Below are 24,073 nucleotides of genomic sequence, written 5' to 3'. Positions count from 1 at the left end.
AGAAGATGTGGGAGAGAATAAACAAAAGCACAAACATGATTGGAGCATTTTCTGTGTTATCACATATGTTGTCTTTATGTCTTCACAAACAATTTTCAAGTTTGAATCATGTTTTTATAACAACTTTGCATTAACATAAACATAGTGTACACAGACATGCATGCATGCACAATACCAAAATCTAAGACTGTGTTCTTGATAAATTTGAGACTTTCCCATGACACTCTACCGTGCATTCTCTCCTCTTGTCAGGCTGGCTAGCTGCTACATGGAAAATGCCACGTTCCCCCCAGGCTTTATCCATGTCACTCTATTCACAAGAGTTGAGATTCCCACTGTCTCCCATCTTTCTAAATCCCACCCCTCACAGGAAGCTTTCTAGAACAATCTTTCCAGCTCTCATTGACCTCGTCTTCCCCTACCTTCTGCCAGAACCATCAATGTAGCACTTGAAAGAGTATCACTTTATTTGGCCTCTGATTGATTAATTGATTGGCTTTTATTATGTGTTTATACTGAACTGCAAAAACTTTTTATTGTGAAAGTTTTCCAACTTCTTTCCCTTGTACTTTTTAGGAAATAAAATTAACCTGTCTTTTCTGTATATTTGTACTGATGCATAATATTTGTACATATTTATGGGATACACATGATATTTTGATATGTGTGTAGAATGTGTAATGATCAAGTCAGGGTATTTAGAATACCTATCACCTCACAAGTGAACCCTTTCTTTGCATTGGGAGCATTTTACATCTTCTCTTCCAGTAATTTTGAAATATGCAATATATTGTTATTAACTATAGTCACTTTACTGTGCTGTCAAAAACTATCACTTATTCTTTCTTTGGCCTCTGATTCATTTTATATGAACCCATCTTGTTTACCCATCTAGACAGCATGGAAGTTGAAACATGATTTCTATATTTACAAAAGCATCAAGCATGGTGCCTACTTAGCACATACAGGCTACTCAATAAATGCCTATTTACCAAGGATTTTTGAAGAAAATGCATCTGCAGATCCCAGTGCTCATCTGTAACTGTTTTGTTGTTGGAAATAGCCAGGCAAAATTTGGGTCCCTGAAATGCCCCAAGACCTTTCCTTCAACTAGTTCTCAGTGCTTTCCCATAGGCTATCTCATCCACTTCATAAAATCTGGGGTTGGAAGGCAGGAAGGGCACAAACTGTAATTCCCAGACTTTTATATTGCTCTTAGAAAGTGCATAAAAGGGAGGGAAAATTGGTGGCGCAGACTTGTGACTCCCACCCCACCTTTGGGAGGGTACAGGAAAATTTCCATTAACCAAACCCAACAATCCAGAATCCTCAGGTAAACAGAAGAGGACTCTCTGTGTGTTAAAAGAAATAGGTAAATTGTATCAAAACCAAGTACAAGTAAAAGATTTATTGCAAAATCTACATCATTGGAAGGCTCTGCACTTATTACACTCTTGGCCCAATTTTAAATACCTTCCTGGCTATAAGAATTGATCATTGCAATAATAAGCAGCATTTAATGAGGAAATACTAGCAGCCGGGAATCAAGCAAAGTGATTCCTTGGTACCCTTTGACCAACAGCTCCCCATTTCCCCCACCCACCACTTCTGATAACCACCATTCCACTCTGTTCCTATGAGTTTGGCTATTTTAGAGTCCACATATAAGCGATATTGTGCAGTATTTCTTTTTCTGTGTCTGGCTTACTTCACTTAGCATAATGTGCTTTAGGTTCATCCATGTTGCTGCAAATGGAGGGATTTCCTTCTTTATTAGGAGTGAATAATATTCTGTGTGTGTGTATGACATTTCCTTTATCCATTTTTTTTTTTTTTTTTTGACAGGCTCTTGCTCTGTCACTCAGGCTGGAGTGCAGTGGTATGAACACAACTCACTGTAACCTCAAACTCCCGAGCTCAAACAATCTTCTCATCTCAATAGCCCAAGTAGCTAGGACTACAGCTGTGTGCCACCATGCCTGGCTCATTTTTTTTTTTTAATTTTTGCAGAGACGGGGTCTTTCTATATTGCCCCAGGCTGGTCTTGAACTCCTGGGCTCAAGCAATCCTCCCAGCTCAGCCTCCTAAAGCACTGGGATTATAGGCATGAGCTGCTATGCCCAGCCCTATTCCATTCATTTTCTGAATAACACTTAGGTTGTTTCTGTGTCTTGGCTATCGCGAATAGTGCTGCAATGAACATGGGGGTACAGAATTGTCTTTGAAATACTGATTTTGTTTTCTTTGAATAAATGCCCAGAAGTAGGATTGCTGGATCATATAGTAGTTTTATTCTTAATTTTTTGAAGAACTTGCATATTGTTTTCCATACTGGCTGCAGCAGTAAAGTGCTTTAAATACCTAATCTCATTTAATCACTATAAAACACCTACAAAATATTTATAACATTATGTAATGCCAGAGTATAATGACTCTTTGATAATATATTTACCCTTAGATAATCACAGTTTTTAATCATCAAATGTCTTCCTGGTATATTATCCCTAATAAACTGAAATGTTGTCAAGATACTACAGAGTTATTTTCATTAAAGTTTGAAATGATAGAACTTTCGGATTGCCCCTCTAATTAAAATCAACTAAGCAGGTCACCCTCCTCCAACTCTGCTTTCTGGTTAGTGGAGGTTTTAGTGTACTAAAAAGCTGCAAGGAAAAGGGCAGGGGGGAGGGATTTGTTGCCCATATTTTGCAGATGCAAAAACTAAGACAATCACATCTTGAATGTATTGGAAATAGGGGATTGATTAACAACAGAAAAGCTATTTGGAGCTGCTAAAATTTGGCTCTAACTTACATTTCTAAAGTGCCTGAAAGGTGGTCTGAAAGAAAGTTGGGTATCTAACTTTTGGGTTATTATGGGTACAGATGATTTGAGCAATGGAAGAAAGAGATGTATTTGATTAGCTTAATGATATGGGCAAGGTGGAGATGATCTCATTTTGGGGAGGAACAATTCCATTGGTCAGTATAGGAGTTTATAAAGCAAATATTCTGGTTTAAATACAATATATATGGCCCACTGATTCTCAAAAAAACTATAGAAGACCAGGGTTCTCTGCAGTTCTTACCTGGTGGTGAAGTTTGATATGCTTGAAGTGCTTGCAAATACCCTTGGAGGAGAATCCTGCCCTGATACACGAGAGGAGATTCCCTTCAGACATTTTTTCATTCTCTTTACTGATGGCACTGCAATAGGATAGAAACCTCAGTGAGTTGGCACATCTCTTCACAAGGGATTTTTGGACTATTCCCCTTGGCTGAGCCATTTATAGACCCTTGACTAGGGAAAGGCTGGGGAGTCTCAGCTACAGCCTAGTTAGAAGAGGATGAATTGTAGCAAACTCTTTGGTTTCCTTCTACAGAATTAGGGAGTGCGAGAGAATTTCAATTCCATATGGTGTGTTTAAAATAAGTACCTACTCAGTAGCTGCTGCACCTTTCCAATCCATCACCCCTCCCAATTCACCCAAGTGCATTTGCTACAGCATGTCTAGAGGCACCTTAGGACGCTAAGAAAGCATCACTCTACAAAAATCCTGTCTCCTTCCTGCAGATGCTGCCCAGGCTTGCAATTCATTCTGCTTGGACATCACCTCCTTTTGCTTTATGTTTTCTTTGAGGCTTTCTTTATTATTAATTTTGACTTTTGAAGAATCTTGATCTTACAGTAGATGCATATCAAAGCCTTTGTGTATTTCCAAATCTGGAAATAACACAAAAGGAAATCATTTTCTCTCCTTCAGTATGGGGATACTACCATGACTTTGAAAGGTGATTATAAGGATACATGCAAGAAGGTTGTAATTAATAGATTCAATGAGCACCATGAAGCCATTTTAATATGGAAAAATGTGACAGGTGAGCCATTACTTCTTCCTGAACCCATATGTTGATATGTAATCATGCAGTTCTTATCCTGGAACCCAGATTCAACCCAAGAATCATTTTCAACCCTCTGGGCTAGGTAGGCATTGTCACACAATAAGAATTTGCACTTGCTGTTGTGATGTTTAAAAAACATATTCTAAACAACGCTTTGCAAATTAAATGCTTCTCTTCAGTTTTCAAAGAGCCTGTGTGATCCGCTTGCCAGAACCTGATTGCTTGGTGATCAGAGATGGAGAGATTGTCTGAGCAGAAGTTAATAAGGAGGTGGACCACATCAAGGGGCAGTCATCACTGATACTCCTCTTCCCCTGCCCACCCAAGTGGAGAAAGGAGACATGACCTTTTCCTACTGTCTCAACATAAGCATTATTTCTGTACTTGGACTAGCCACAGTGGGGCGTTCACGTGGGACAAGCCCTTAATCCCACTTATCACCTCATTTTGATCAGTGGCAGACAGAAAAAGCCAAGAAAATGTCTTTCTTTTGATGTAATTCTTTTCTGTACCATTCTAATCCATAAAAACATCAACTGAGTCAAAACACACTTCTGGAAGAAGAAGGACATCCTTTGGATATGTGATTTCTCAACTTAAATTGGCAGTGATTGCATCACCCAGGTGTGCTAAGAGATGGGTTTGGAATTAAGTTTACCCTACCTGTAATCCTCAGAAGCCTTCACTTGACTGATGCTTCCTTATTTCAGGGTTACCTTTTGCCCTGGGGGGAACGGCTTGGGAAGGGAACACCTGAAGTAAAATCTGAGCAAGGACTAGCTGTGTTACCAACTGTCAGTCTCTAAAGGCTGGCTAGTTGTGATGGAAACTGAGTTATGGAATGTCTAAGACAACATGCCCAAACTAGCCTAGGAATTATAGAACTTTTAGGACGTCTCTCCTTTTCTCAAAGCCTAACTCTCTAGCCAATAACATTTGTCAGCTGTTAAAAAATGAGGGTTGGGGGAAGGATAAGCGGGAGGGGTGAGTGCTTTCTGTGAAACTCTCAAAATCTTTGCTAAAGCTTTGAATCTTTCCTTGAATCATTCTTAAAACCTCATCTGAAAACACATTAATGATTTTTATAATTTTGAAAGCTTTCGTAATTATGGAAGAATGTGCATGTGTGTGGGGTGGACAGAACAGCTTGTATGGCGATTGCTGATGTTTCTGATTGGTGTTGACCACCTGAAGGTCAAGGACAAACTGGCCCAAGTGATCTCTTCTGATTCCTTCCAGGTCTAAATTCTATAATTCTAATGGCATTCAAAAAGGAAGTTGAAAATTGTTTATTAACCAGGTTGCAAGATAGGGCAGATAAAGAAGTTGCAACAGTTTCTCCCCAGTTTCAATACTGCTTCAAATATTTGAGGAAAAAATTAAAGAAAAAAACAAGACAAAGTCCCTTCCTCAAGGCAGTAGATAAGCAATGAAGTTTCTCTGATCTCATTCTGTTTGATATTTTTTCTATCTATCTATCTATCTATCTATCTATCTAACCTACCTATAGCCAACAGTGTGCAATATATTTTAAATCTATTTTAGGCGAGGAAAGTTGAAATGGATTTTTCCTAACACTTTAGCTAGACTGTTAATGTCTTGTCATGACTTACCATGAGTTCCCTATGGATACCTTACAGATTTCTAGGTAAAGCACTGGATACCAAAAAAAAAAAAAAAAAAAAAAAAAAAAAAAAAAAAAAAAAAAAAAACATGGGATCTGAGACCTATAAATGACTAGAAAAAATGAAAGTCCTTCTAAATACATGGCCAACATTTTGGTTATCTTTCTCTTTCAAAAAGTAATTCCCTTGAAAGCAACAAGCAAATCTTTCCTTTTCTGGAATACATGATAGGACTGCATTTTAAGAAATGCCTCATATGTGATTTCCATATGGATAGCAATAATTCCACTTACTTCTATCTCCCTCAAGAAGTTTTATCATTGTTCAAATGAGTGAAAATAATGCCTATATTATTCAGATTATCCCAAATCTTCTCCAATTTACTAAATAGCTAAATTGTTGCAATTATTTATAAAATGTAGTACTTTACCACTCATTGTGACACGCCTAAAAAGTGATATTACATATTCTAGATAAAAACCACTATTTTTAGAAGCTGAAAAAGCAACAGGGCAACAGAGCAAGCCCATGCCTTAGTCTTGCAGAAGTGGGGTAACAGTTGCCTATCTATTCCATATTTATTTACGTATCCATTCATGATCAGAATGTCATAAAAATTATTATAGCTATGAAAAATGGCATGGATTGGCATGAAAGGAGACCAGAGCCAGGGAGGCCAAGTAGAAAGCTATTGTAGTCATTAGGATGAGAAAGAAGGCCTCAGCTGGGGCAGAAATAATGCTAATGATTGGAAATCATGGAAAGCCACACACAACTGTACCATTAGAAGAATAATTGCAACTGACACAAATATAGGAGTGCAATATATCTGTGTAGGGTCTTTATAGACTTCTTACCAAGTTGCTTTTCTTTTTATTGAAATTTGGTGTACATGTGGTCCTGAACTCTTAGAAAAGAAAATATGCAGGAACTATCTTCTATTCTTTCTCCTACCTAATGTAAGACCATGGGACCTCTGACTCTTCTTCATTGCTGTTAAATAAGCTAAGCTGGGAAGATGAGCTGGTAGATTCATTAGGGTAGCTAAATCGCTACCTTATGAGTTTGGAGTTCTCCTCCCTAGGAAACGTTGGCTGGGGTCATTCCTCCTTAAAAAGGTCAATTAATAGTCTGGAATGTTTATAAAAAACAAAAAGTGACCCAGGGCCAAACCTAAAGAAAACTGTAAAGTAAAATAAATCCATATTTGGACCACCTACTTAACTCATTTCTTGTCATTTTTTTTTCCTGTCCCTAACTGTTTTTGCACCCTCTTTCCAATTTCCTTTTCAGAATTCTGCTTTCCATTAGATTTGACTCTATTGCAGAATAGTAGCATTTTAATGCAGACTCTAAAACAGTTCTCAAGGGGTGGAGATTAGGAGAATTTGGGCACAACTTTCCTAAGGGCTATTTCCAAATTGCGCATTCCCTCTACTCTATCACATGTAAAGATTCTTATGCACCCCTCCTTGCCCTGGTTGAATACTACTATTCTTAAATCCTAGGTGTTAGAAACTGCAATGAAGACGTAGCAGGTAGTGAACTGTAGAGTTGAGGCTGGGAAACTTCACGCCCAAAAACTTATCTAATTCCATTAAGAAGAAGATCAGAAAGACAATTATTCCTCCTACTCTGAAGGCTTAGCCCTACTGGTGTTTATGCTGTGAACCCAAAAATCATCAGGGGATGGGCCGGGAGCGGTGTCTCACACCTGTAATCCCAGCATTTTGGGAGGCTGAAGTGGGTGGATCAAGAGGTCAGGAGATTGAGACCATCCTGGCTAACATGGTGAAACCCTGTCTCTACTAAAAATAAAAAAAATTAGCTGGGCATGGTGGTGGGCACCTGTAGTCCCAGCTACTCAGGAGGCTGAGGCAGGAGAATCACTTGAACCCCGAAGGCGGACACTGCAGTGAGCTGAGATCACACCACTGCACTCCAGCCTGGGCAACAGAGAGAGACTCCATCTCAAATAAAAAAAAAAATCAGGTAATGGGTTAGAATAAGTACAATCTATTAGGAATTCTCTTTCAATTCTTATTTTATCTGTATTTCATTGATCAAAAAAGAAAAAAAGATTCCTTTTGAGTTTGTGCTCCCATGGGTGGCATAATAATGATCATATATGCAGAACTTACTCTTGGCCAGGCACTAGGCTTAATGCTTTTTATATTAATATAATCAATTTATATATTCTTTATGTACTGATATTCCCATTTAACCTTCCGAGATATGCAATGTTATTGTCAACATTTCAAAAAACTCTGAAGCACCTTGAAAATTTCAATAATTTGCCTAAAGTCACACAGTTAGTAAATGGCCAATCCAGAATTCATGTTCGTAACCAGCACTCTATGTTTCTTCTGTAAAATATTTGATTATGAATTTAATTGGAGAACCTCTAGTGTGGTTCTAGTTTGGAAAAATGGACGTAATCAAAAAAAGAAGGATTCAGAATTATAGAGCACCAGAGTTGAAAAGGGCCATAGACACTAAGAATTCCCCTCTTTGGAGATGATTACACTGAGACCCCAAAAGCTAACATGTTTTTCGCCAACCACAGTAATCAGTGGAATAGCTGTGATCACAACTCAAGTCTTCTGAGTTCTCATTGAGTATAGTAGCGGGGAGAAAGCAGTGGGACCAAGGAAATTTAATGAACTCATTAAAGAGATAACTGTTTGAAGGGAGTGGACTGAGGATATTCTTAACTGGCTCTAAACCCATAAAATATTCAACCTGATAATTGTACTAATTCAGTCAGTGTAAGGTTTCTATGTTGTCATTTATTGATAAGTTCCTAAGCCCTTTTTGAAAGTTAATTCTCTAAGAGAATGCCCAGATGTTATCATGACATTTAAAACTATGTGGTCAAGCAGCCTCTTTCTAAAATAGTGTTCTCTTTTGGCACGTTTTAGTTAGAACCAGGATCTCCAGATTGAAATCGACACACCAAGCCATTGAGCTGTGAGCATTTCATGGTACTCTGCTGCCATCATCTGGCATATTGAAGTCAGTAACAGTTGATCATTTGCTGCTTGTTACTTTAGAATCTCAGTACCAGATTAGTAGAGTTCCAGCTGGAGTGGAATAGATTTGGTAATACTGGTGATTGGGGAACAGTATAGGGTAGGAAAAAGAAATTATTCTATTTTAAGAGTAATGAAAGATTCTGAAGAGTATGATGACTACATTGAAGCTAAGAAACTAGATTGTAAATTGAAAGTCTCATTAACTTATCCCTAGATATCATAAAATACATGTCATAGAAGTGGGTAAAATTTGGCATGTCTACAAATATAAAGGCAGAATCTTCCTTTTTATACAGAAATATTTTAACATTTATACTAGAGCAACTTTCTGTTTTAAAATATTTATAGTAAAGTCACAAAAGTCAGCTAAAAAGGGATGATTATTTATTTTTATAAAACATTTTTGTTTGCAGAATGACAGAAGTATATGCACGTGTGTGCTTGTATGTGTAATTTCTTTTCAGAAAGTTTGGTTTGTACACTGTGTTTAAAGGCTTATATATACTGCATGAAACTATACTAAATTTACATATAATAGGATGACATGTATAGTGAGATTATACTTTTTAGTGTATTATCTTGTTCTTTTTTATGGGCCCTTCCTTTAATGGGACTTTCTTCCTATTTAGTCAGACTCATCCACTGCTTCAAAAAAGATTCACATTTTTATTGAATGTAAGCAGTCCATGTTTAAATTTCCAGTCCCAAAATAAAGTCTTGAAGACATTTTAAGAAAAAATATTCTTCAGATTCAAGCATTCAGTTGAATTACCCTGTAGAAATAGGGATTTCAGGATGTAGATAACAGGGATTTCAGGAAATTACATAGGAACAGTTTTTCGTTTTGTTTTGTTTTGTTTTGTTTTGTTTTTTCCATCCTTGAAATTGTCTTAGGCTTTCAAGGGGAAGTACAAAGATTCACAGAAGATAATGTTAAGACAGAGCCTTTAGTTTTGGGTGTGGAATAGCAGCAGCAGAAGCTTCATAAACTGGCTCCTCAGTGAAACAGCCCTAACTAGTGAAATTATCAAAACATAAACACACACACATTGAAAATCTCTAGAAATTGTCCTGTGAACATATAGCAAATGAAGAAAACTTGTGGCCGGGCGCAGTGGCTCACGCCTGTAATCCCAGCACTTTGGGAGGCTGAGGCGGGTAGTTCACCTGAGGTCAGGAGTTCAAGAGCAGCCTGGCCAACCTGGTGAAACCCCATCTGTACTAAAAATACAAAAATTAGCTGGGCGTGGTGGCAGGCACCTGTAATCCCAGCTACTCGGGAGGCTGAGGCAGGAGAATCACTTTAACTCGGGAGGTGGAGCTTGCAATGAGCCCAGATCAAGCCATTCCACTCCAGCCTGGGGAACAGAGCAAGACTCCTTCTCAACAACAACAACAACAACAAAAACAAAAAAACAAAAAACAAACAAACAAAAAAACAAAACAAAACAAAGAAAACTTGTATTCAATAAAATACACTAAATCTTAGTAAGGGCAGAAAGAATCTTTGGCACTTGAACCAGAGACTGTTTCCTTTCCTCCAAACCCAGTTGGGTGTGATAAAAGCTTCATTCTGGACAGGTGTGCTCAAGAATGCAGGGCTCCCCCTCCCTCCAGCTCCCAGTCAAATGCTGTGCTATGTCCCAGTGAGGGACACGGCCTCAGTATTTCTCATCCCCTTCCCACTCTGTGTTGCAGAAACTAAGTTTCAGGTGAGTGCATCCTAGAGGATAGAGACTCTCTTACTCTTCACAGCTCTCATTTATAGGTGAGGCTCTGTTTAGGCATCACAGGATGAAAACAATGAAGCATTAATCTCCCTGGCTCCAGCTCACCCCCAAGGCAGAGGTTTCAAAGTGGGAGAAGCAAACAAAGAAAGCCAGAGGCTACCACCAGTGCTAGTGTCCTACTCATAAAACAGGTGTGTCACTTCAACAGAGGCGTCTTCTTTTCCAATACCACCCACCATCCTGCAAGCTCGGGAGCAATGGCTCAGAGATTTTGCCCAGGAGGAGAGGCAGGCCATAAGAACAAAGAACTCTGAAGCTCTGCCCAAAGGAATTGATTTTACTTGGAACAGAGTATCAAGAATTTCAAGCCCAAGGGTGCTTTTTGACAACAGTGATTTTGGTGGTAAACAATTAATTGGAGGCTAGTAACTCCATGAGAACAAGATAAACCGTAAGTCAGAATTTACCATAGTGAACCAGAAAAAATACAGTTAATAACTGTTCTCTTAGGGACAGAACAAACTGCAAAGACTGGTCTTAGAAACCACTCTTACAAAGGGGCCCAAATTTAATTGCATAATACTGTGGAGCGATAGATACCTCAGGCATAGTAAAAAACAATAATAGGCAGCCTGCTAGTGTAGTCTAGGAGCTGGGTGTGATACCAACAGAGGCAGAGAGCTTACCATAGAGATCAGGGAAAGAGACCATTAAAACGAGCCCTGCTAAAACCACTATAAGCCCAATGGTTGTTAAGCACTGTAGGCCAAGGCTGCACTCTCCAATGAGCAACATCAAAGATTTCACACTTAGGGGAAATTTATTTTATAAAACAGTTCAGCCAAATCACTAACCAACTAACTAAACAACCGTGACAACAACAAGCCTTGGTTTTCAGAGCTGCTATAATTATCTACAATATCCATTTTCAACACAAAATATGAGATATGCAAAGTAACAGGAAAGCATGAGACATGAAAATTAACAGGAAAGCATGAGCTATACACAGGGTGGGGAAAGCAGGCAAAAGAAACTTTCTGTGCAAGAGTCCATGTCAGAGTTAGCAGAAAAAATATTAAGAGCCAATATTCTAAATATGTTGAAAGAAATGAAGGAAATCCTGATTAAAGAAATAAAAGTATGATGACAATATCTCCCTAAAGAAACATTATCCATAAACAAATACAAATTTTAAGAAGGATCAAATAAAAGTTTTATAGTTGAAAAGTACATTAACTGATGTTAATTATTCACTAGAGGGGTTAATAAATTGGAGACTGTCTCCGCAAATATTAATAGATGTCTACCCAGAACCTCAAAATGTGACTGTTGTGGAGTAAATTGTGCCCTACATCACGAAAAATCTTGAAACCAGCACGAGAAAAATGTGGTTTACATGTGAAACAGCTGACTTCTTGGCAGAAAAAACGGAGGTTAGAAGGCAATAAGATGTCATAAAAAAAGTGCGGAAATAAACTGCCAACCAAGAATTTTATACCCAGGAAAACTACCTTTAAAAAATGAAGACAAGATACCATAAAAAAAAATAAAATAAAAGGTAGAGGAAGGACCCGAGATAGGCTGCCCCTCCATAAAAATAGAATAAACTGGCAAAACTTGTGAGAATTATTTTTTTTTCAGAACTCTGGAAACTAACCAACAGGAGCCTTGAAAACATTTAGTCAAGAGAAATAAATAGATAGCAGTAAGAGATATAAGATTTGTGTTGTTTTAATTTACACTAGTTTCATCTCCAGCTCCACAGCTCATCGATAGCTTTCAAAACATAATACTCCATATTCTTGGCGCTAGAGGGAGTACAACAGAAATATAGTTATTCAAAAGCCTTATTTCCAAAGAAGAGTCATCATTTGACTTGTCTGGTGGTTCCCTGCATAACCCTACTTGAATGGCTTGTCTTTTTCAACCTCATTTGCATTTATCTAGTGCTACAAGCCTATTCCCAGGGAGTGTTATCAAATATATTAATGTCACATGTGCCTGAGGCAACAGATAGCCGGGCAAATTGAAGACCAAATAAAAGCATAAAAGGAAAACTGAAGAATAAAATGTCTTCTTACTTATAAGGGACTTTGAAAAACTCTGGAATATTACTGGAAATCTAAATGATAATGAAGATGCCCAGAACTGTGTAAAGCTGTATGCATAAGCAGAAAGGCCTGAGAAGTTCCAAAGCTCTCATCTCTGACTGACCTTGAGGTTTCATACAAGCAGAAAATGAAGGCTAAACAGAGTTGTCAACTTTACAGCTGAATATTGAAGGCATGCCCCAACACAAACACAGAATCCTTTGACAAAGACTGAGAAACTTCTTGGTTCCAGGTGTTTAACAAAAATCATTGTCCAATTATAAGCTTACCACTAAACTAACAGAATAGAAAATTCAATGGCCACAAATGACAGAGAGATAGACTTTTGGAAAGTCTACTGGAGAATCTGATTTCCATAAATAACACATTATAACCTGTGTAATGTCTAATTTTCAACAAAAAGTCATAAGACTTGGAAAGAAACAAGAAAGATAAAAATACACAGGAAAAAGGCTCTCAATAGACACCGTCCTTGAGAGAAGCTCAGATATTGTACTTACTAGTCAAAGACTTTTAAAATCAGCTAATTTAAATATATTTGAAAAGCTTTAAAAACCTATATATAAATAACCAAAAGGGATATGAGAATGATGTCTCACAAAATAGAGAATATCATTAAATAGTTACAAATTTTTTTAAGTAGAAATCTTGGAGTTCAAAGTACAAGAACTGAAATAAAAACTTTACAAGAGGAACTAAAGATCAGACTTGAGCATGCAAAAAAAAAAAAGAATCAGCATACTCAAAGATAGGTGAATGAAGATTATACAGTTTGAGGGACGGAAGAAAAATGAATTAAGAAAAATGAAGACAGCCTAAGGGACCGCTGGGACATTATCAAGTGTACCAAAGGATTTAATGAAAGATCCAGGAGGAGAGTAAAGAAAGGAGTAGAGTGAATATTTGAGAAATAATGGCCAATAACTTCTCAAAGTGGTTGAAAAACATTAATCTACGCAACTAAAAAGCTTAATAAACTCCTAGTAGGATAAATTTAAAGAGATTGACACATGGAGACCTGTCATAATAAAAAATGTGAGACTCAAAGACAGAGACAGAGAATCTTCAAATCAGCAAGACAGAAGTGACTCATCATGTACAAAGGATGACCAATCAAATTGAAAGCTATTTCTAATCAGAAACAATAGAGGCCAGAAAGAAGTAGGATGAAATATTTAAAGTGCTGAATGAGAAACAACTGCCAACAAAGAATTTAATAGTTAGCAAAACTATCCTCCAAAAATAAATGATAAATTAAGACATTTTTAAGATTAACAAGAACTTAGATCTTGTTGACATATGACAAACCCTACAATAAATACTAACAGTATTCCTTGAGGTTGAAATAAAAGCACATTAGGCAGTAATTCAAATCCACATGAAGAAGTAAAAATCACACACACACACACACACACACACACCCCAACCTATACTTAACTGACCCTATAAACCAACTATACTTAACAGACATCCATATAACATTCCATCCAACAACAGAATAATACATGATCTTCCCAAGTATACATTGAATAATCTCCAGGATAGACCATGTATTAAACAATAGAGCAAGTCTTAAAATATTATAAGAATTTGTCATACAAAGTATGCTTTCTAACTACAATGGAATTAAATAAGAACATAATAAAAGAGAAAATTAGGAAAATTCACAAATATGTGAAAGTAAAAACAACACATTTCTAAATAATGGGTCAAAAACATACAAAAAAAGAAAACAGAAAACACAAGGAAATTATAAAGTATTTTAAATTAATGAAAATAAAAACATAACACATTAAAAATACACCATGCTTCTAAAGGTGCTTAGAGGGAAATTTTTAGATATAAATGCCTATTTATTTATTTATTTATTTTTTGAGAGAAGTCTTGCTCTGTCAACCAGCTTGGAATGCAGTAGCATGATCTTGGCTCACTGCAGCCTCTGTCTCCCAGGTTCAAGTGACTCTCCTGCCTCAGCTTCCCGAGTAGCTGCGACTACAAGCATGTGCCACCACACCTGGCTGATTTTTGTATTTTTAGTAGAGATGGAGTTTTGGTGTGTGGACCAGTCTGGTCTCGAACTTCTGATCTCAGGTGATCCGCCAGCCTCAGCCTCCCATAATGCTGGCATTACAGGTGTGAGCCACCACACCTGGCAGCCTAGTTTTTTTTTTCCTTTTTTAAAGAAAGGAGAAGTCTGAAATCAATTACTTCACTTAATGTTTCACCTTAGGTGATACTGAACAAAGGAAGGCAAGTTAACCCAAATCTAGAAGAAAGGAGGAAATAATAAAAATTAGAATGAAAATAAATCAATTATAGAATAGAAAAAATTAGAAAAAAAACATTAACAAAGTTGTTCTTTTTGAAAAGATCAACAAAATAGATAAACATTGTAGCAAGTTTAGCTGCAAAAAAGAGAGAATACTCATGTTACCAAAATAAAGAATGAAAGACAGATTATTACTACTGGTCTGAAAAAATAAAAGAAATATAAAGCAATACTTATGCATATCATATGTACACATAAGTATACAACATGTATACTTATATGATCAGATGTATACTCATATGATTAGATGTATATAAATCAATAAATTTGATAATGTAGATTAAATGAACAAATTGGTAGATGAAACTACCAAAACTGTCTTAGGAAGAAGTAGAAAACCTGAAAAACTTATAACATGTAAAGAGGTTGATTAATAATAAAAAATGTTAAGTTAGGCCCTGATTGTTTCACAAGTAAAATTCTATTAGATGCTTAAAGAAGAATTAACACTAACCCTTCACACACCCTTCCAAAAAATAAAAGAGGAGGGAATTTCCAATTCATTCTATGGGGCCTGTTTTAACATGATGGCAAAAGCAGAAAAAGACATACAAGAAAAGGAACCTAAAGACCAAAATTTGTATTGAATATAGATTCAAAATTCCTCAACAAAATGCTAGCAAATCAAACCCAACAATGTATAAAAAAGATTCTATACTATGACCAAGTGAGATTTCTCTCAGAAATACAAGGTGGGTTTAACATTTGGATATCAATTAATCCAATATGCCACATTAATAGAATAAAATACAAAAACCACATAATTATTTCAATAAAGCAAAAAAAATTTACAAATATCAAAGCTCTTCATGAGAAAAAACCTTGACAATATAGGAATAGAACAGAATTTCCACAACCAAATAAAGAGCATCTATGAAAAATTCACAGCCAACATCATAACTAATGGTGAAAGATTGAATGCCTTCCCCCTATGGTCAGGAACAAAGTAAAAATACAAGCTCTCACCACTTCTATTTAAGAATGTACTGATGGTTCTGCCATGATAATTAGGCAAGAAAATGAAATAAGAGGCAATCAAAAAACTATTAGAACTAATAAACACATTCAGTGAGGTTGCAGGATATAAGACCAATATACAAAAATCAATTGTACCTCTATATACTACATATGAACCATCTAAAAATAAAGCTAAGAAAACAGTTTTATTTACAGTAGCAATAAAAATAAAATACTTAGTAATCAAATTAACAAAAGTAATACAACACCTATGATCTGAAAACTATAAAACACTGTTCCAAGAAATTAAAGAGGATCTAAGTAGATATGAAGACATCATATGTTCATCGTGTATTAATCAATTTTCACACTGCTATAAAGAACTCCCTGAGACTATTTTATGAAGAAAAAAGGTTTAATTGACTCACAATTCTGCATGGCTGGGGAGGTCTCAGGAAACTTACAATCATGGCAGAAGACGAAGGGAAAGCAAGGACCTTCTTCACATGGTAGTAGGAGAGACAGAGAGAGAGAGAGAGAGACAGAGAGAGAAGGGAAGCGCCACACTTTAAACCATCAGACCTCGTGAGAACTCACTATCACAAGAACAACGTGGGGGAAACCGTCCCCATAATCAATCACCTCCCACCAGGTTCCTCCCTTGACTCATGGGGATTACAATTCAAGATGAGATTTGGGTGGGGACACAGAGCCAAACCATATCAATAAATCAGAAGATTTAATATAATTAAGATATTTCCAAAATTGATCTATAGATTCAATAGGCTCACAGTTAAAATCCCAGCTAGTTTCCTTGCAGAAATTAACATATTGATCCTGATCCACATGGAAATGCAGAAATCCAGATTAAACAAAATAATATTGAAAAAGAATAACAAAGTTGGAGACTTATTGTTCCCAGGGTCAAACTTACTACAAAACTATAGTAATCATGACAGTGTGGTACTTGCATAAGGTTACACATATAGATTAATAGAATACAATTGATACCCAGAAATAAACCCAGATATTTAAAGTCAATTGTTTTTTGACAAGAATAGTTTTTGAATAAATGAATTTTGGGACAACTGGATAGCCACAATGAAAAGAGTAAAGTTGGATCCTCGTCTTCTACCATAAACAAAAATCACTCAGAATAGATCATAGAGGCTGGGAACATTGGCTCATGCCTGTAATCCCAGCACTTTCGGAGACTGAGGCAGGTGGCTCACTTAAGCCTAGGAGCTCGAGACCAGCCTGAGAAATATGATAAAACCCTATCTCTACAAAAAATGCAGGATTTAGCTGGGCATAGTTGTGGGCCTGTAATCGCAGTTACTTTGGAGGCTGAGGCAGGAGGATCTCCTGAACCCAGGAGGTTGAGGCTATAGTGAGCCATGACTGCACCACTGCACTGCAGCCTGGCTGATGGAGTGAGACACTGTACCAAAGGAAAAAAAAAAAAAAGATCACAGATCTAAATGTAAGAGCCAAAGATACAGAATTTTTAGAAGAAAGTTTTGGAGTAAATCTTCCTAAACCTAATTAGGTTGGTCAAAACCTTCTTAGATATTGCACAAAAGCACAAGTGACAAAATAAAAAATACGTCATTGAACATCATCAAAACTAAACAATTTTGTGATTCAAAGTATGTAACAAAAATGAAAAGCAAAACCACAGAATGGCAGAAAATATTTGCCAATCATACATCTGATGAGGGACTATGTACTTAGAATATATAAAGATCTTATACAACTCAACAGTAGAAAGACAATAATCAAATTTAAAAATAGGATCAAAGTAGATATTTCTTCAAAGAAGATACGTAAATGGTCAATAAGATCCTCATGAAAAAATACCATTTAGGAAAATTTAGATCAAAACCACGATGAGATACCACTTTACAACCATTAGGATGACCATTATTTTTTTAAATGAAAAGTAAGTGTAGGTGAGAATGTAGAAAAATTGGAAACTTTCTGCATTTCTGGTGGGAACATAAAATGGTGTAGCTGCCGTGGTCAACAGTGTGGTGATTCCGCAAATAATGAAACATAGAATTTGCATTTGATTTAGCAATTCTACTTCTGGATGTATACATAAAAAAAATGGAAAGCAGGAACTTGAACAGATATTTGTGCCCCAATGTGCACAGCAGCATTATATACAATATGTAAAGGGTGGAAACCACCCAAATGTCCATTAATAGATAAATGTATAACAAAATGAGGTATAGATCTATATGACAGAATATTATTCAGCAAGAAAAATACAACAGAATAATATTCAGCAAGAAAAAGAAATGAGGTTTTTGGTGGGGTTTTTGTTTGTTTGTTTGTTTTTGAGACAGTCTTGCTCTGTCACCTAGGCTGGAGTGCAGTGGTGTGATCTCGGCTCACTGCCAACCTGCACCTCCTGGGTTCAAGAGATTCTCCTGCCTCAGTCTCCCAAGTAGCTGGGATTACAGGCACGCACCACCGCACCCAGGTGATTTTTGCATTTTTAGTACAGATGGGGTTTCACCATGTTGACCAGGCTGGTCTCAAACTCCTGACCTCAAGTGATCCACGCACCTCAGCCTCCCAAAGTGCTGGGATTACAGGCATGAGCCACTGTGCCCGGCTGAAATGAGGTATTGATACATGCTACAGCATGGCTGAATAAAAGGAGCCAGACACAACAAGCCACAAACTATAGGATCCTTTTTTGTTGTTGTTGTTGTGGGTTTTTTTTTGTTTGTTTCGTTTTTTTTTTTTTTTTTTTTGTGAAATGACCATAATAGGTAAATCTACAGTGACAGAAAGTAGACTAGTGGTTTCCAGGGCTGTGGGTTGAGGAGAAGGAGGAATGACTTCTATTGGGTATGAGGTTTTTTTTGAGGTGAGGAAAATGTTCTAAAATTGATTGTAGTGATGACTACACAACTCTATTTGTATAAAGAAACTCATTGAATTGTACACTGTAAATGGATATATATTTATTTCATGGTATTTGAAATATATCTGAATAAAGATGTTATAAAGATAGGACAGAGCCTGATCTCTGAGAAAGAACCCAGTTCTCCACTCCCTCCCCCACACATATATACAGTGCTTCAGGTTGATAAGGGGTGACTAGGCCAGGAAAATGTGATTATTTGTCTGATGTGCAAGGAGAAAAATGAGAGAGATGCTTCCCTTTTCATATGGATTATTGGTGGGGTGCTCTTGAAACTGTGTCTAGCAACAATGCAAGAGGACTGCAGAAGAAGAAACAAGACAGCATCTGTAAGTGGGGAGAAATGTGGAGAGAAACCCACTGAAGTTTCCACGTCCTGACATACAAATGCATATAAAGGAGGAGAGTTTAAAATGCCAAACAGCAGAGAGACTAAAATAACATTAGGCCAATGAAGGTGCCACAAACACACCAAGTGGAATGGATCCTCTTCAGTAATGGTGCTGGGGAAACTGGATATCCATATGCAGAAGAATGAAACTAGGCCCCTTTCTTTCACCCCATATAAAAATTAACTCGAAATGGATTAAAGACTTATATGGAATACCCAAAACTACAAAACTGCTAGAAGAAAATAATGGTTCAAGATTTTAAACTAGGCAAATATTTTATTGCTAAGACTTCAAAAGCACAGGGAACAAAACCAAAAATAGAAAAATGGTGCTATATTAAACCAAAACCTGCACAGCAAAGAAAACAATCAACAGACGGAAGAGACACCTGTAGAATGGGAGAAAATATTTGCAAACCATTCATCTGTCATAAAACTAATATCCAGAATATCAAAGGAACTCGATGGCAAAAAATATATAATCTGATTAAAATAGGAAAAAGATCTGAATAAACATTTTGCAAAAGACATACACATGGTATATAAGTATGTTTAACATCATTAATTATCAGAGAAATGAAAATCAAAACTACAATGAGCTATCATTTTACTCCAGTTACAATGATTATTACAAAAAAGACAAACAACAAAACAATAGATGCTGACAAGGATGTGGAGAACAGGGAACTCATATGCTGTTGGTAGAAACATGAATTAGTATAGCTGCTATGGAAAACTGTATGGGAATACATCAAAAAACTAAAAGTAGATCCACCATATGATCCAGCAATTCTACTACTGTGTATCTATACAAATAATCAGTGTATCAAAAAGATATCTGCACTTCCATGTTTATTGTAGGACTATACACAATAGCTAAGTTATGGAAGCAACCTAAATGTCCATCAAAAGATAAATAGATAAAGAAAATGTGATATGTATAAACAATGAAATACTATGCAGTCATTAAAAAGGATGAAATCCTGTCATTAGCAGCAACATGAATGAGACTGGAGGACATTAGGTTCACCACATGTTCACTCACACATGGGAGCTAAAAAACAATTGAGCTCATGGAAGTAGAGACTCAACTTGTGGTTATTAAAGGATGAGAAGGGGAGAGAGAGGGGAAGATGGGGAGAGATTGGTTAAAGAATGCAATGTTACAGCTGGACAGGAGGAATAATTTATAGTGTCCTTCATAGTTAACTATAATTTATTGTATATTTTCAAAAGACTAAAAGGGAGGATTTTGAATGTTCACAACATGAAAATGACAAAAGTTGGAGGTGATGGATGGATATGCTAATTACCCTGATTTGATCATTATACATTGTATATCTATATCAAAATATCACTCTGTATTTCAAAAATATACACAATTATTACATGTGAACTAAAAGTAACAGAAAAAAATTTAAAAAGGAATGAAAAGACAAGGATTACTGAAAAGAGTTTTGCAGACTTCAAGACTAGGAGAATGGATTTCAGTAACAAGTGATAGAGCCTGACCCAAAGCCAGGAGGAGCAAATTCCTTGGTCATTGATGCAGAGGTGACAGAAGGTAACGATTGCAGACCAAAGTTAATGAGGACCCTCAGGAGGAATCAATGAAGACTTGTGGTTCACTGCAAGAACACTCATGATGCTAAGCCAGCTTATTCTTGCATTTAAATAGCACTCTGAGAAGAAGGAGAGAACAAGAACCTTAGGGATGAAAACAGACCTGATAGAAAATTCATATTTTGAATTGACTTAAGTTTAAATTCTGAAACCCTGGGGTTTTACACAAAGAGTCTGAATGTACCTGGATGAGGCAAAGTTTTTTTTTTTGTTTTTTTTTCACTCTGTCGCCCAGGCTGGAGTGCAGTGGTGTGATCTCAGCTTACTGCAACCTCTGCCTCCCAGGTTCAAGCAATTCTCTGCCTCAGCCTCCCAAGTTCAAGCAATTCTCTGCCTCAGCCTCCCAAGTAGCTGGGATTACAGGCGCACGCTGCTATGCCCAGCTAATTTTTGTATTTTTAGTAGAGACGGGGTTTCACCATCTTGGCCAGGCTGGTCTTGAATTCCTGACCTCATGATCCACCCCCCTTGGCCTCCCAAAGTGCTGGGATTACAGGCATGAGCCACTATGCCTGGCCGAGGCTAAATTTTAAACCAGAAGGGACTAAGTGATTATGAATGCTTGAGACTAATTTTTTCTTTTCTGCCATTAAGTGGAAAGGGGTGTTGGTAAACTGCTGAGTTCAGTTAGAGAAAATAGAGAAAATTACATTCCCTCGGCACCATGTCAGGATGAGTAAACTTTAAACTTCTTGCTATCCATTAAGTAAACAGGGTACTCAAGGTATGGTCATGAGGTAGCATCCTCATGGCCAACCAAGTGGTCAGATATAGGCTGAATTTTCAATCTGAAGTTGTGAAAAACTGTGAAATCATGAAAAAGCAATGGGCTGAAAGTCAGCATGCCTGGGATTGAGTTTGGTGATGCCACTAACTGGCTATGTAACTTTGGACAAAGTGACTGGATCTCTTAAAATGCATTTGCCTGCCTTTAAAGGAATTGAATTAGATAACTAGTTAGGTTTCTTCCAGCTCTAAAACACTGATTCTCACCTCTCGTGTGGTCAGTGAGGAAATGTCTGCCACTTCCTGGCCAAGTTCAAATGGACATTGCCTTTTAAGAGATGGAACCCTCTTCTCTTTCCTCTGGCAGCTCCCTAGAGGCTGGGCTAAGGACAGCCAGAAATAAAGTGTAATTACCTGTGATGTGCTGCCGGCTTCTGCTTTTGCAGCCACAGTTTGTAATTAGCTCAGGAGTAAACACATCATCGTGACAGACTGAACAGTAAAACAAGGCTCTGGACAATGAAAGAAAACCAAGAATGATTTATGAGTCTTAACGCAAAGGAGGCATGGTGCTGACTCAGTGGGCCTCCCATTAAGCTGTAGTTGCTTTAGTGCTTTTCCCCCATAAAGTAATAAAAAAATTACCTTCTGACGTCCTTTGGAGTTTCAGCAATAAAGAACCCTAATGTGTTCTTACGTATCCTAACTTGTGCAGGTGGATTTAGTATCAGACCACTGGAAACAAAAAATAAACACACGGTAATGTTTCCCTCTGATTTCAGTGGCAACAGTTGGTGCCTCTTTCTGTTATGATCAATGGATTCTCTAAGTTGCTAAGTTAATCGTATTCAACCTCCTTTTACTGCCAAACACAGTGGAGAATGTGAATTTGACATTTGTAATTCTTTGTTTGATTGGGGCTGACTATGCAGAGAGGAGCCAGGGAACAACTTGATCAGTGAGCTGAACACGCAGTGGACCTGCGGGGAAGTCTCTCCTGGATTCTGTCATGCATCTGAGATGGTCTGACCAACTCAGGTGCACAACATCTTGCTGATTTAAGCTATCAAATGACAAATATGCCGAGACCACACAATTGCCAGGCTTAGCGTCATACTAGTAGTGCTCATCTTTAGGCCACTTGCCATTGAAAGTTAATGTTTAATTCACCAGCTGGATTCAAAAGTTTCTTGTATTCACCTATGCAGTTTTTGAGGTTGTGCATTTCTTTTGACTTCAGTTTTGCTTATTTTGATTGCCAGATTTTTGACAGCAGGAACCATGTGAATTATTTCTATTGTTATCTTACTTGAACCTTTTGATTTTCTATTTTCTTGTGGTTTATGTGTTTGAGAATATTGTTTTGTAATTTTCTGTCCATGATACTCTTTGATGCAGTACTCTGCTATGGCTTTTCAAATTACCGACATTTCTCCCTGTTTATCAGGATCTCCTGCCTTTATTTCCTTCAATTCAGATGTCTATGGTGAGATCTTACAACCCTATAACTCCCCTCACTTCTTTTTTGCAGAACCGAAGTTCTTCTTTCCTCCTTCAAAAATCATCCCTCCTCTTGTATTCACATCGAAATGAGGTGAAGTTTTAATTCTGGCAAAGCTTATTCTGTTGCTGGGATACTCACACCTTTCAAGTGTTAGAGGACCCTCACAAAAATAAATGAGCTTGCACGGCCAAAGTTCTTCAGTCTTATGCCAAGAATAGACCCAGGCTGTATAGCTGTGTTCAGGTAGATTACTACCTCAGACAATGGATGGCCTTTTCTGAGTATTTACTGACATATTAGTGAGTGAAATAATTGATTTTAACTTTGGAAGGAAAAGAAAATACAACTGTGGCCCCTTAAATATTATTGGCTGATGCTCACTAACTAGCAGATGCATGCTTAGTTGTGTCTTACATAGACTTTTTTTTTCTTTTTGAGACGGAGTTTCACTCTTGTTGCCCAGGTTGGAGTGCAATGGCACGATCTCGGCTCACTGCAACCTCTGCCTTCCAGGTTCAGGTGATTCTCCTGCCTCAGCCTCCCGAGTAGCTGGGATTGCAGGTGTGCACCACCATCCTGGCCAATTTTTTGTATTTTTAGTAGAGACAGAGTTTCACCATGTTGGACAGGCTGATCTCAAACCCCTGACCTCAGGCGATCCACCTGCCTCGGCCTCCCAAACTGCTGAGATTACAGGCATGAGCCACTGCGCCTGGCTGCTTCTTTTGTTTTTTGTTTTTTTAAAGGAGAAAGGTTTCTCTGAACTCATACTAAATATCTAGCTATGACGATACTGTCACAATAAAACATATATTTGACTGTATTTGAGAAAAGAGGTGAGCCTCTCCTAAGGATTTTCCTAACATGGAGTTATTAGTTGATTCTCTCTTTATGATTTGGCTGGTTGCTCTATCAGAGAATGGTTGTCCCTGGAACAAAATCATTACAGTAAGTGACTGGGGTCAGATCCAGCTTCATCTGTTAGCAGGTGACAAATAATTCCCTAAGAAAAATTCTTATAATTCTCCAAGTCTTTTGCAAGTCTTACGATCTCTTCAAGCTTGCCAATTAGAAGAGGAATTATAAGGTGAGAAAAGATAGGCTTTTCCCCCAGAATTTCAATATATTTGCTTAAAGTCCAACTATTTAAATGTGCAGTCTTCCTTCTACCAATAATGGCAGCAGTGAATTTACTACAGAAT

The 24,073-nt window shown here is 37.3% G+C and overlaps 1 protein-coding gene across 1 annotated transcript in view; it reads right to left on the bottom strand.

The window, feature by feature from the left end:
- The window catches only part of KCNU1 (potassium calcium-activated channel subfamily U member 1), a 164,000-nt gene that overhangs the window by 81,838 nt on the left and 58,089 nt on the right, over nt 1-24,073 (bottom strand). The window contains 3 exon segments of the mRNA XM_054497661.2: nt 3,089-3,206; nt 21,782-21,879; nt 22,013-22,102. Of these exon segments, the coding sequence (XP_054353636.1) occupies nt 3,089-3,206; nt 21,782-21,879; nt 22,013-22,102 (306 nt within the window).

The sequence above is a fragment of the Pongo pygmaeus genome, chromosome 7 (assembly GCF_028885625.2).
Source record: "Pongo pygmaeus isolate AG05252 chromosome 7, NHGRI_mPonPyg2-v2.0_pri, whole genome shotgun sequence".
In the NCBI taxonomy this organism is placed as follows: Eukaryota; Metazoa; Chordata; class Mammalia; order Primates; family Hominidae; genus Pongo; species Pongo pygmaeus.
Note: the sequence above shows the minus strand (reverse complement) of the source record. Positions and strands in the feature narration are given on the sequence as shown.